The sequence below is a fragment of the Drosophila biarmipes genome, chromosome 3R (genome assembly GCF_025231255.1).
Source record: "Drosophila biarmipes strain raj3 chromosome 3R, RU_DBia_V1.1, whole genome shotgun sequence".
NCBI lineage: Eukaryota > Metazoa > Arthropoda > Insecta > Diptera > Drosophilidae > Drosophila > Drosophila biarmipes.
In genome coordinates this window covers 7923574-7936513 of record NC_066616.1, presented here as the reverse complement: position 1 = coordinate 7936513, position 12940 = coordinate 7923574, and the positions used below count along the sequence as shown (strand labels likewise).

At 43.4% G+C, this 12940-nt stretch overlaps 3 protein-coding genes across 4 annotated transcripts in view; 1 reads left to right on the top strand and 2 right to left on the bottom strand.

Annotated features, from left to right (window-relative positions):
• The window catches only part of LOC108031947 (octopamine receptor beta-3R), a 42243-nt gene extending 40084 nt beyond the window's left edge, over positions 1-2159 (top strand). For both annotated transcript variants that reach the window (XM_017105731.3, XM_044094408.2), the window contains one exon: positions 10-2159. In XM_017105731.3, the coding sequence (XP_016961220.1) occupies positions 10-220 (211 nt within the window). In that variant the 3' untranslated portion in view covers positions 221-2159. The remainder of the gene's footprint in view (positions 1-9) is intronic.
• A 105-nt stretch (positions 2160-2264) lies between these two features.
• LOC108031653 (major heat shock 70 kDa protein Ba) lies at positions 2265-11170 on the bottom strand. Its single transcript, XM_017105287.3, has 2 exons — positions 11065-11170; positions 2265-4500 (listed from the first exon to the last, which is right to left on the bottom strand). Exon 2 carries the CDS (start codon positions 4360-4362, stop codon positions 2434-2436), a length of 1929 nt encoding a protein of 642 aa, XP_016960776.1. The 5' UTR covers positions 4363-4500; positions 11065-11170; the 3' UTR covers positions 2265-2433.
• On the bottom strand, positions 8859-11067 carry LOC108023022 (major heat shock 70 kDa protein Ba). The gene has a single exon (XM_050889134.1). It carries the CDS (start codon positions 10911-10913, stop codon positions 8985-8987), a length of 1929 nt encoding a protein of 642 aa, XP_050745091.1. The 5' UTR covers positions 10914-11067; the 3' UTR covers positions 8859-8984.
• Positions 11171-12940: the final 1770 nt, after the last annotated feature.

Below are 12940 nucleotides of genomic sequence, written 5' to 3'. Positions count from 1 at the left end.
CATTTTCAGGTATGTCATCACTTCGCTCTGCGGTCCGGCCTGCCCCTGTCCCGATGTGCTCGTCGTGGTGCTGTTCTGGATCGGTTACTTCAACTCGACGCTGAATCCGCTTATATATGCCTACTTTAATCGCGATTTCCGCGAGGCATTCCGCAACACGCTGGAGTGTGTGCTGCCCTGTCTGGAGAAACGCAATCCCTACAACGCCTACTACGTCTAGACCGGATAGCGTCTGCAGCCCAACATCCCAACATCCCAGCACCCCCTTCGATGTGGAACAATGCCCCTATAAGTGATATTTAATACTTGAGTGACTCGCTATACCAGAGGAGGAAAAACAATGGAAGGAAAAGCAAGCGGGCAACGGCCATGCCAGAAGCATTCGTGCCAGGATCGAGCTGGCGAATCCTTGGAGCTAAGCAATACTCAATGTGTGTTTATGTATACGTGTACAATTTCGTTTAAGCAACGATAAACGATAGGGAATTCAAATTAAAGTTGTGTTCTGAGCCCGCCAAGCAGCTGTTGCTGGGTCTCTGCTGCCCGGAACCATACTATCCATATATAAGTGTTGTTTGTCCAACTAAACAGGAGATATACGTAAAAGATATACATATGAAGGAATAGAAACCAATTAGAAAGCGCGCGACTTTAAGCACACAAAAATTCCAGTTTCAAGTGAAATGTTGTCAAATGAGTTGTAAGAAGCATGTAAGATGCCTTCGGCTTGCCGGAGATGAGACACTTTTTCCATAGATCACAAGGAATCGAGTTGTGGATACTACTTTCTGAGCAAGTTATTAATCTGCCTGTTGTTGATCATATTTCAACATATACAGTGTTAGTTTCACTAAAAAGAATCATAATTTTATTAGAACGCCTTTCACTTACTACTGTTTTTTGAACTTTTCTTATCATCAGACTCCCTTTAAAAGCACCCAAAGTCGTGGAAAAAGTGCAATGCCATAATCTTACCTCTAGCTTTAAGTATCATATGTAACCTAGAAAACTAGCAAACCAAATCTACATAATCGAGTTAAATGAAATTGATAATTATAAATTACGCAATCGAAATTATGTAAAGAAAACAAAACCAGAGAATGAAAGGGAATTGTCTAGGTGACGTTAGGAATTTTCATGCAGAAAGACAATCTACCAACAAGCAAACAAGAATGAACTTCGAACAACCGAAATTGGCAAGCCGTAGGAAATCTCGCTGTTCGCCGTAAAATCGATTCACTTATTTCAATTTAGTTAGTTGGATTCCCCTCTCTCCTGAGTTGCGTCGACTTTTGTGATAGTAAAGGAAATTGATTGTATTTCTAGATGAATTGGTTTGCGTTGAGCAAGTATCGCATCCCGTCTAAGAATCTATGAATCTAAGCATCTGTACGATGTCTGTGCGTGTGTCTAGCTATGTAAGGCCGTGTATCGCTATGTATTTAAATGTACTTGCTGAACTAAACTATTGCAAATTAAAGTGTGAAAACAACGTGTTTTAAGAGATGTTTAAAATCGATGTTTATAACGGTCGGACGGTCGGACGGACATGGCTAGATCGACTTGTCAACTTGATCAAGAATATATAAACTTTATGGGGTCGGAAACGTTTCCTTCACTGCGTTCCAAAGTTCTGACTGAAATCATTATACCCCCTGCAATGGTATAAAAAGTATATATTAAATTATTCTTTAGTAAACAGTTTATGTAGGTAAAGGGTCGAAGAAAACAGGCGCGACTTACAAATCTATTTGATTTGAATTAAATTAACATAAAAGACTTCATGTCGAGATAAATTTGTGGGTTCGGATCATATTGTAAAAAAAATTGTTTGTGTCAAGACCGCATTAAAAAAAGTTGACCATTAAAAGGTGATTTAGGAAAGTAAAACAACTTGAAATGTTGTTCAAATATCGTCCCAAACCTAAAACAATGTTAAAAGTTTCGTCAAATTTTAAGGTCCGCCGAAAGAACCCTTTAAATTTTCTAGGATAATTTGAAAAGTCGATTCCGTATTCCTTTTATTTTGGTACAAAAGTTTTGAAATAGATTAAATCCAGCAAATCTAAGGACCGAGGTTGACAGTCAAACTTGACTCATCGAAATCTGTCTACCTCTGTACTCTTTAGATTTAGCATCAGATACTATTATTTCCTGGACGTATAAAAGGTAACGTCTATCAATACGTCTAAAAGAAACCAAATACAAACTGCATTGGTTTGGAAACGTTTGCAAACTTTCTTTTACACCAAGAACAAAACCAGTTCTAACATAAATAATTTATTTTTCATATTTCTAATTAAGCGTATAACAATTTGTTGCTAACTTAGGACTAAAATACTTCAGTTTCACTATTATTCGAATATGGCAATCAAACAATTTTTATCACTTGTAAACACTTCAATTAGGAATGAACTGATATGTCCCTTTGGCTTAGTCGACCTCCTCGACTGTGGGTCCCGAGTAGCCGCCGAATCCACCGGCCTGCTGGCCACAGTTGGCTCCTGGACCACCAGCTGTTCCCGCTCCCGCCGCCTGATGCATCTTGGTCATGATGGGCGAGCAGTGGCGGGTGAGCTCCTCCAGCTTGTGGTCGAATTCCTCCTTCTCGGCGGTGGTGTTGCCGTCCAGCCACCGAATAGTCTCGTTGCACTTATCGAGGACGGAGGTCTTGTCCGCCTCGTCCAGTTTGCCAGCGGGAGCCTGTTCCACAGACTGCTTCACGTTGAAGACGTAGCTCTCCAGGGCATTTCGAGAGGTTATGCGCTGGCGCTGCTTCTCGTCCTCGTCGGCATACTTCTCGGCCTCGCTCACCATGCGATCAATCTCGGCCTGGGATAGGCGTCCCTTGTCGTTCTTGATCGTGATGTTCTTGGCCTTGCCCGTGCTCATCTCCTTGGCGGCGACGTTCAGGATTCCGTTGGCGTCCAAGTCGAAGGTGACCTCTATCTGGGGTACACCCCTTGGCGCAGGAGGGATTCCGGACAGATCGAAGGTGCCCAGTGCGTTGTTGTCCTTGGTCATCGCACGTTCGCCCTCGTACACCTGGATGGAGACTCCGGGCTGGTTGTCCGAGTACGTGGAGAATGTCTTGGTTTGCTTGCACGGGATGCGGCAGTTGCGCTCGATCAGCTTGGTCATCACCCCGCCAGCGGTCTCAATTCCGAGTGAGAGAGGGGCCACGTCGACCAGCAACACGTCCTGAATTTTGCCGCTCTGGTCTCCACTGAGGATTGCTGCCTGGACTGCCGCTCCGTAGGCCACCGCCTCGTCCGGGTTGATGGAGAGGTTAAGGTTCTTGCCGTTGAAGAACTGCTGCAGCAGGCTCTGCACCTTGGGAATCCGGGTGGATCCGCCAACTAGCACAATGTCATGGATCTGGCCCTTGTCCATCCTGGCGTCCGTTAGGGCCTTCTCCACGGGCTGAAGGGTGTTGCGGAAGAGGTCCGCGCACAGCTCCTCGAACCTGGCGCGGCTCACCTTAGTGTAGAAATCATGACCCTCGAAAAGTGCGTCGATCTCGATGGTTGCCTCGGTGCTTGAAGAGAGCGTGCGCTTGGCCCGCTCGGCCGCCGTCCTGAGGCGTCGCAGAGCCCGAGGGTTGGAGCGCAGGTCCTTCTTGTACTTGCGCTTGAACTCGTCCGCCAGGTGGGTGACCAGCCGGTTGTCGAAGTCCTCGCCGCCCAGATGGGTGTCTCCGGCCGTGGAGCGCACCTCGAACAGCGACCCCTCGTCGATAGTCAGGATGGAGACGTCGAAGGTGCCACCGCCCAGATCGAAGATGAGCACGTTGCGCTCTCCCTTGAGATTCTTGTCTAGTCCGTAGGCCAGAGCCGCCGCCGTGGGCTCGTTGATGATGCGGAGCACATTAAGGCCGGCAATGTGACCGGCATCCTTGGTGGCCTGGCGCTGAGAGTCGTTAAAGTAGGCAGGCACCGTGATGACCGCGTCCGTGACGCTCTCGCCCAGATACGCCTCCGCCGTCTCCTTCATCTTAGTCAGCACCATCGAGCTGATCTCCTCGGGGGCGAACCGCTTGGCCTCGCCCTTGAACTCCACCCCGATCTTGGGCTTTCCGCCGTCGCTGACCACCTTGAAGGGCCAGTGCTTCATGTCCTCCGCTATCTTGGGGTCGTTGTACTTGCGTCCGATGAGGCGCTTGGCATCAAAGACTGTGTTCTTGGGGTTCATGGCCACCTGGTTCTTGGCGGCATCGCCGATGAGGCGCTCCGAGTCTGTGAAGGCCACGTAGGACGGGGTGGTGCGGTTGCCCTGGTCGTTGGCGATGATTTCCACCTTGCCATGTTGGTAGACACCCACGCAGGAGTACGTGGTGCCCAGATCGATTCCAATAGCTGGCATCTTGTGTGTTTGTGTTTGTTGTTCCCTACTTGGAAGTGGATAGTTGTGCGTTTTCAGCTTTCCTTCTTCTTCTTGTCTTCAGTAATAGCTTCTTGGATGTAACGCTTGTAGTTATTCAACGTAATTCTTAATATTCAACTTTTATTTGCACTTTTTGCAGAATGATTAGCTTGTTCAGCTGCGCGTTTGTTTTGCTTAGCTTTCGCTTAGCGATGTTTTCAGTTTGCTTGTTTGAATTGATATGAGGCTAAGAGAACCGAGCGGCCCTATTTATACTCGGGCGCTCTCTTCGCGAACATTCGAGAGCGGCTCTCTCGAAACGCCGAGAACTGTGTGCCGTTGTTGGCGCGCCAGAGCGAGATGACAGATAGAGAGAGCCCGAAAATTAAGAGAGGGTGGAAATGGAAATTTCTCGACTTTTCCCTGCCCAAGTATACTAACCTATCGCAACAAATGGTTTTATTTCGTGTTTCTGGAAGATTCGCGCGGCTTTGTTTGTTTACATTAAAAATAAATTATTAAAAATAACACACTATTTAAAAGCAAGTTTAAATATAGCGAATCGCTAAACAATAAATACTTGGACCGTAGATGGTTGAGATCTCGGAAACTATAAAGACCGGAACGTTTAAAATAAGCATACAGATTCTAGAGATTCTTGCGCAGCAGATTTGCTCATCGGGGGAGTGGCGCGCCAACTCTAAGCGTTCCAAACGCCTATGAATTGGAAAACATTTTATTTATTACAATAATCATACCAATCACAATATACACAATTTAGGGAGTTATGGATTTCCCAGTTTAGTTTTAAAACTGGCCAGCCCACGTAATCCTATATCATGTTTTAAAGTTGGTACTTAATAGCGGGTATCTGTAAGCCGAGACACTTCTTGTAGCGTTTTCTCCCTTGTTTAAAATAATAAATTCTAAAACACAGAACATTTTTGGGCTAAGCTACTGAAAAGTACCAACCTCAAATGAAGTTAGTTATACCCGTTACTCGTAGAGTAGAAAAGAAGGAAGCGTTTCCCACCCCATAAAGTATATATATTCTTGATCAGCATCACAAGGCGAGTCGATCTAGTCCGTCCGACTTGTCCGTCTGTCCGTCCGTTTCTACGCAAGATAGTCTCTCAGTTTTAAGGATATCGGGGTAAAACGTTCCCAAAAGTCGTCTTTCCTTTACAGGTAGTATATAACTCGGAACCAGCCGGATCGGAAAACTATATCTTATAGCTTCCTTAGGAATAATCGAAGAAAAAGTTAACAAAAATTTTAACTTTGGCGTTTCTTAACATACACCTCCTACTCTTGGAAATAATATTTTTTAATAAGTTCTATATTTCGAATTTAGTTTTATCAAAATCGGACGACAGTATCATATAGCTGTCATAGGAACAATCGAAAAATTGGTAGGAAAATAATTTGAACAGCTTTTATGTTAGAAAAAACATTTTAACTGAAATAGTTCCATCAATACCTATCGATTGACCCAAAACCCCCCACTTCTACGCCCACAAACGGCCAAAACGCTTAAATCTTAAATCGCCAGAGAGTGTGCGAAGGCAACTACTATACACAGCCGCAGGATTGAAAATCTGCTATGATGGTCCGAAAGTAAAAAGTGATACACAAATCGAAAGGAATCGCAAAAACTAAGAAGACTGACAAGTAATTCTAAAAACAAGCTTTTTTTCTTACCAAAATGCCTTTTCAATATTATGGTCTTGGGAACCTCGAGATAAAAAACTTTTGTGCATTGAATCCATACAGAAAAGGCAGATTTTAAAGGTTAATTGTTTCTAAACATCTAATGCTACAGAGTCTGCTATATGTATTTCTCTGAAAAGATAATTTACTTTTCTAAACACTTTACCTGTTCTGAATATTTCGAGATATAAAAGATTTAGGAGTTATAGAAAAAGTTTTTTTTAAAACCACTTTTTGACTATTTTCTTAAAATTGAATCGAACGTTTCCTTTTTCAATTTAAAATTGTTTAGCTGTTGAGATTACTAAATTTTTTATATACAAATCTTTTTGAAATACAAATTACAATTTGGAAGAACTTGAGCGATTAAAGGTGCAACCTCTTCCTGTTCAATATAAAAAAGCAATTCATTGTTTACTTGAATACCCAAAACTAAGCCACAGTAGTTCGATGAGAACCAATTCTTGTTAGATGTTTTTTCCTTAGAAGGGAAACATTTAGAAGTTTGTCATACTAAACCATATCAAACTTAAACAATAAATATTACAGAAAAAGTGAATGGAACTCCTACTGTAAAATTCATTTTTTAAACAAAAAAGAAAACTAACTTCAGCAAGCCGAATATATTCGCCTGATTCTTTAATATATATACATCTATCTTATTGTTGGCTCAATGGAGTACCACTCTTTCTGAACTTTCTCCCATAAATGCTCCTTATTTTTTGGTTGAAAACCACTTAAACGTTTTTTTAGAATGCCCCACAAATGCTCAATGGGGTTTAAGTCGGGTGACTGAGCTGGCCAATCCATAACTTTATTGTCCTGGAACCAATTTTTCGCCAGCTTCGATGTGTGTTTGGGATCATTATCCTGCATAAATTCCAACGTTAAAGGCATTTCATCTTCGGCATATGTAACATAACCTTCTTCATTATGTTTACATAGTCTGTAGCACACATATTGCCTTGTATCCAATAAAGTGGACCAACACCTGACGCAGAGAAACATCCCTATAGCATTATATTGCCACCTCCGTGTTTAATAGTCTTTATGGTGTATTTGGGATCGAATGCTGTGTTTTTGAGCGTCTTACATGGGGTCTACCATCAGATCCAAACAAATCAATTTTTGTTTCATCGGACCAAAGGACATTTTTCCAATTCTGGCGGGTCTGGTGTTTTTTTGCAAAGCAGAGTCGCCTTTCTGTATGCCTCTTGCTCATAAAAGGAACTCTTCCTGCTGAATGCGCTTTTAAACCGTGCTCAATCAGTCTGTTGCGAATGGTGCGACTCGTTACGGATGCGTTCATGTAGTTTTTAAGATCCTTCGAAGAAAGAAATGGCTCCTTTTTCGACTTCATTATATGGCTCGTGTCAAATTTTTTAGAAGTGGATCGCTATCTTCCACGTTTCTACTGTTCAGCTTGATAGTTTTGCAATTTGTCCCATGGATTGGCCTTCTGCCTTTAATTTGAGGATTAGATTCCTCTCTACTATAGTGCAATGTGTTCCACGACCCATTTTGACGCTTTTAACAATATTAAATTATAAATTGAACAAAAAATTGCTATAATAACACTCCTTATAATAAAAATACTGAAAACAATACCCTTTATTTGAATTTAAACGAAGAATAACCACAGATTTCGACCAAATACAACCGCGTTTCTATTATTTTTTCCAACCCAAACACGAGGTCTTCTGACAAATTTCCATGAATAAGAAAAATTGCAAACGAAAAGCGTTCAAAAAGGAGATTGTGATTAAGTACCGTTATCAATGTTACCAACCCAATGGGTTTCATAAATATTCCTAAAGGTAAAACTTAAAAAAAAGACTTAAAGTGAAATAGTTATATTCGTTTTCGTATTTTTTCCATGACTGTATCTCCATTTCCCTTCCTTACCCTTAAGCTGAGTAACGGTTACCCGGTATCTGATAGTCGTAGCACTCGACTATAGCGTTCTTCCTTGGTTTAAAATGGATTTTTATTATTTCTATGTGAGCAATATGATAAGATGCGGATCGTTCCGACTTATATAATATTTGCGAAATAAATGAGACTTTTGGAAAGTTTTCACCTAGCTGAAAAACTGAATGACTAGTTTGGCATGATGTGATCAAGAATTTATATACTTTAAGGGTTCGGAAACGTCTCCTTCACTTCTTTGCAAACTTCTGATTAAAATAATTATATTCTATGCAAGGGCCTAACAAAAACTTCTGATATCGAAAAAAACACATCCTAACGAGGTAAAAGGTCGTGGAGATATTTTTGTGACAAATGTTGTTTGTAAATTCGACTAAATAAATACACTTTATACAATGTTATCATTCGACACGCTTCAATAAAATATACCTTAACGCAAGAAACTGAAATATTTGGCTGAAGCGGGCAGAATGAAAACATTTAAAAAAGAAAGTGTTATAGGTTAGTTATAGCTTTTGTGAAGTTGTTTTAGGCACAACTAGAAGATAATTTTATCGTCACGATAGGACGCTTACTTTTCCCCCTATCTCTTCCGCTAACTGGGTAAGGTTTTACGCTCGCTCGACGCTTGCTCACCATTCCTCCTGTAACTTTGAGAATATCTTGAAATCTTAGGGACACATTCTCGGGTAGGTTGGGTAGACATTTATGCAAAAAAAATCAATTCTAAAATAAAACCCTCAACCCGTTTCAGAGATATAGAAGACTCAGGTTTTTTTTTAATAAAAAAATTATGTATATATTTTCATAATGCTTATCAATCTTATTATATTTTGTTGCTAAGTTAAGACTACATACATACTACAGCTAAAACTATGAGTTTGTGAAGATATGTACACATGATTTTTTCGAGAATGGCAACTAACTAATGTGTATCACTTTGAAGGACTCCAATTAGGAATGAATTGGAATGTCTCTTTGGCTTAGTCGACCTCCTCGACTGTGGGTCCCGAGTAGCCGCCGAATCCACCGGCCTGCTGGCCACAGTTGGCTCCTGGACCACCAGCTGTTCCCGCTCCCGCCGCCTGATGCATCTTGGTCATGATGGGCGAGCAGTGGCGGGTGAGCTCCTCCAGCTTGTGGTCGAATTCCTCCTTCTCGGCGGTGGTGTTGCCGTCCAGCCACCGAATAGTCTCGTTGCACTTATCGAGGACGGAGGTCTTGTCCGCCTCGTCCAGCTTGCCAGCGGGAGCCTGTTCCACAGACTGCTTCACGTTGAAGACGTAGCTCTCCAGGGCATTTCGAGAGGTTATGCGCTGGCGCTGCTTCTCGTCCTCGTCGGCATACTTCTCGGCCTCGCTCACCATGCGATCAATCTCGGCCTGGGATAGGCGTCCCTTGTCGTTCTTGATCGTGATGTTCTTGGCCTTGCCCGTGCTCATCTCCTTGGCGGCGACGTTCAGGATTCCGTTGGCGTCCAAGTCGAAGGTGACCTCTATCTGGGGTACACCCCTTGGTGCAGGAGGGATTCCGGACAGATCGAAGGTGCCCAGTGCGTTGTTGTCCTTGGTCATCGCACGTTCGCCCTCGTACACCTGGATGGAGACTCCGGGCTGGTTGTCCGAGTACGTGGAGAATGTCTTGGTTTGCTTGCACGGGATGCGGCAGTTGCGTTCGATCAGCTTGGTCATCACCCCGCCAGCGGTCTCAATTCCGAGTGAGAGAGGGGCCACGTCGACCAGCAACACGTCCTGAATTTTGCCGCTCTGGTCTCCACTGAGGATTGCTGCCTGGACTGCCGCTCCGTAGGCCACCGCCTCGTCCGGGTTGATGGAGAGGTTAAGGTTCTTGCCGTTGAAGAACTGCTGCAGCAGGCTCTGCACCTTGGGAATCCGGGTGGATCCGCCAACTAGCACAATGTCATGGATCTGGCCCTTGTCCATCCTGGCGTCCGTTAGGGCCTTCTCCACGGGCTGAAGGGTGTTGCGGAAGAGATCCGCGCACAGCTCCTCGAACCTGGCGCGGCTCACCTTAGTGTAGAAATCATGACCCTCGAAAAGTGCGTCGATCTCGATGGTTGCCTCGGTGCTTGAAGAGAGCGTGCGCTTGGCCCGCTCGGCCGCCGTCCTGAGGCGTCGCAGAGCGCGAGGGTTGGAGCGCAGGTCCTTCTTGTACTTGCGCTTGAACTCGTCCGCCAGGTGGGTGACCAGCCGGTTGTCGAAGTCCTCGCCGCCCAGATGGGTGTCTCCGGCCGTGGAGCGCACCTCGAACAGCGACCCCTCGTCGATAGTCAGGATGGAGACGTCGAAGGTGCCACCGCCCAGATCGAAGATGAGCACGTTGCGCTCTCCCTTGAGATTCTTGTCTAGTCCGTAGGCCAGAGCCGCCGCCGTGGGCTCGTTGATGATGCGGAGCACATTAAGGCCGGCAATGTGACCGGCATCCTTGGTGGCCTGGCGCTGAGAGTCGTTAAAGTAGGCGGGCACCGTGATGACCGCGTCCGTGACGCTCTCGCCCAGATACGCCTCCGCCGTCTCCTTCATCTTAGTCAGCACCATCGAGCTGATCTCCTCGGGGGCGAACCGCTTGGCCTCGCCCTTGAACTCCACCCCGATCTTGGGCTTTCCGCCGTCGCTGACCACCTTGAAGGGCCAGTGCTTCATGTCCTCCGCTATCTTGGGGTCGTTGTACTTGCGTCCGATGAGGCGCTTGGCATCAAAGACTGTGTTCTTGGGGTTCATGGCCACCTGGTTCTTGGCGGCATCGCCGATGAGGCGCTCCGAGTCTGTGAAGGCCACGTAGGACGGGGTGGTGCGGTTGCCCTGGTCGTTGGCGATGATTTCCACCTTGCCATGTTGGTAGACACCCACGCAGGAGTACGTGGTGCCCAGATCGATTCCAATAGCTGGCATCTTGTGTGTTTGTGTTTGTTGTTCCCTACTTGGAAGTGGATAGTTGTGCGTTTTCAGCTTTCCTTCTTCTTCTTGTCTTCAGTAATAGCTTCTTGGATGTAACGCTTGTAGTTATTCAACGTAATTCTTAATATTCAACTTTTATTTGCACTTTTTGCAGAATGATTAGCTTGTTCAGCTGCGCGTTTGTTTTGCTTAGCTTTCGCTTAGCGATGTTTTCAGTTTGCTTGTTTGAATTGATATGAGGCTAAGAGAACCGAGCGGCCCTATTTATACTCGGGCGCTCTCTTCGCGAACATTCGAGAGCGGCTCTCTCGAAACGCCGAGAACTGTGTGCCGTTGTTGGCGCGCCAGAGCGAGATGACAGATAGAGAGAGCCCGAAAATTAAGAGAGGGTGGAAATGGAAATTTCTCGACTTTTCCCTGCCCAAGCTTAGTAACCTGGATTCGCGCGGTTTTGTTTGTTTACATTGAAGATCGAGCTAGTATAGAAGCGGCCGTAAAACCTTACCTGAAAGATAAGGGGAAAAGTAAACCTCCTATCGGAACTAGACAAAATGTTTGTTGTTTTATATTCGGGATAAAATTATCTTCTGGTTGAACACAAAAAAATGAAGAAAGTTATGATAAACCCACTTATTAAAAAATGTAAAGTAAATTTTGTAAAAAACAAAGGGTTTTTTTTAGTTTGCAATTAGTTTTCCAAAAATTTAGAATTTTACTTTTTGTTAAATTTTCTTTGTTTAACTTGAAGTTATGTTATTGAAAATATGACATTTTTTGTTTTTTTTTTGTTTAAGATGGAAACTGCGACCTGCATCTATCCCTTTGCATGACATATGTACATACATACATGCGTATGCATACTCCAGGCGTCTAGGCAAAAAGCTAGTACCATAACATGACTTGTATTAATTAAAAACTGTTGACATACTTACAATAAAATCTGAATGTTTTTTTTAATCGAATATTTATTTTCACCCAAAAAAATGTACCGAAAAATAATTTTTTAAGCAGGCTTCTCCCCTAAATGTAGCAACTAGCTAAATAATTTACTCACGCTGTTTTGAAAGACTTGCTCACAAAACTCTGACTTCAAAAAACTCTGTTATTATTGAGATGGCGAATTAAAAATGCCTTTTTTGGTTTTCATCGATCATTTGACATTTGTTAAGGACTTAAAAAAAGTATTCACTGTCAGTTTATAATTTATAATTTCAATTTCTGTTTAAAAGGCAGGAGACTTACGAGCTAAGCTTTTGAAATTTCATGTATTTTTCCTTGTTTCGAATAAATTTTGGAAAAGAATGTTTAAAAGCTGTTATTACTATAAACATTTGGACTCTGAGGATTCGAAAATGATTAAGGGTGGTTTTTCAGAAGTATGTATAAAAGTAACAAACTTTCTAAACTCGATCTTATTCGACTTTCATCACAACTCCTTGGCAGTACACTTTAGCGACTTTTTTTCACATACATATGTATGTGTGTACACAGTTTTGCATCCCAATTATTATTTAATAAAAGGTTTTTATTATAATAAAATGTTTTTCAATACACGCTCAATAAACATCTTCAAATATGTGGTCGTTTGAAAAATTTTAGCGTAAGAGGCGTTTGGAACCCTAAGAGCGGGCGCGTCATTCCGCTGATACGAGCTTCCGTTCCACTATGGAATCTGAATGCTTAATTCAAACGTTCCGGTTTTTATAGTTTCCGAGATCTCAGCCATCTACGGTCCAAGTATTTATTATTTAGCGATTCGCTATATTTAAACTCGCTCATAAATAGTATGTTATTTTTAATGTAAACAGACAAAGCCGCGCGAATCTTCCAGAAACACGAAAAGAAACCATTTGTTGCGATAGGTTAGTATACTTGGGCAGGGAAAAGTCGAGAAATTTCCATTTCCACCCTCTCTTAATTTTCGGGCTCTCTCTATCTGTCATCTCGCTCTGGCGCGCCAACAACGGCACACAGTTCTCGGCGTTTCGAGAGAGCCGCTCTCGAATGTTCGCGAAGAGAGC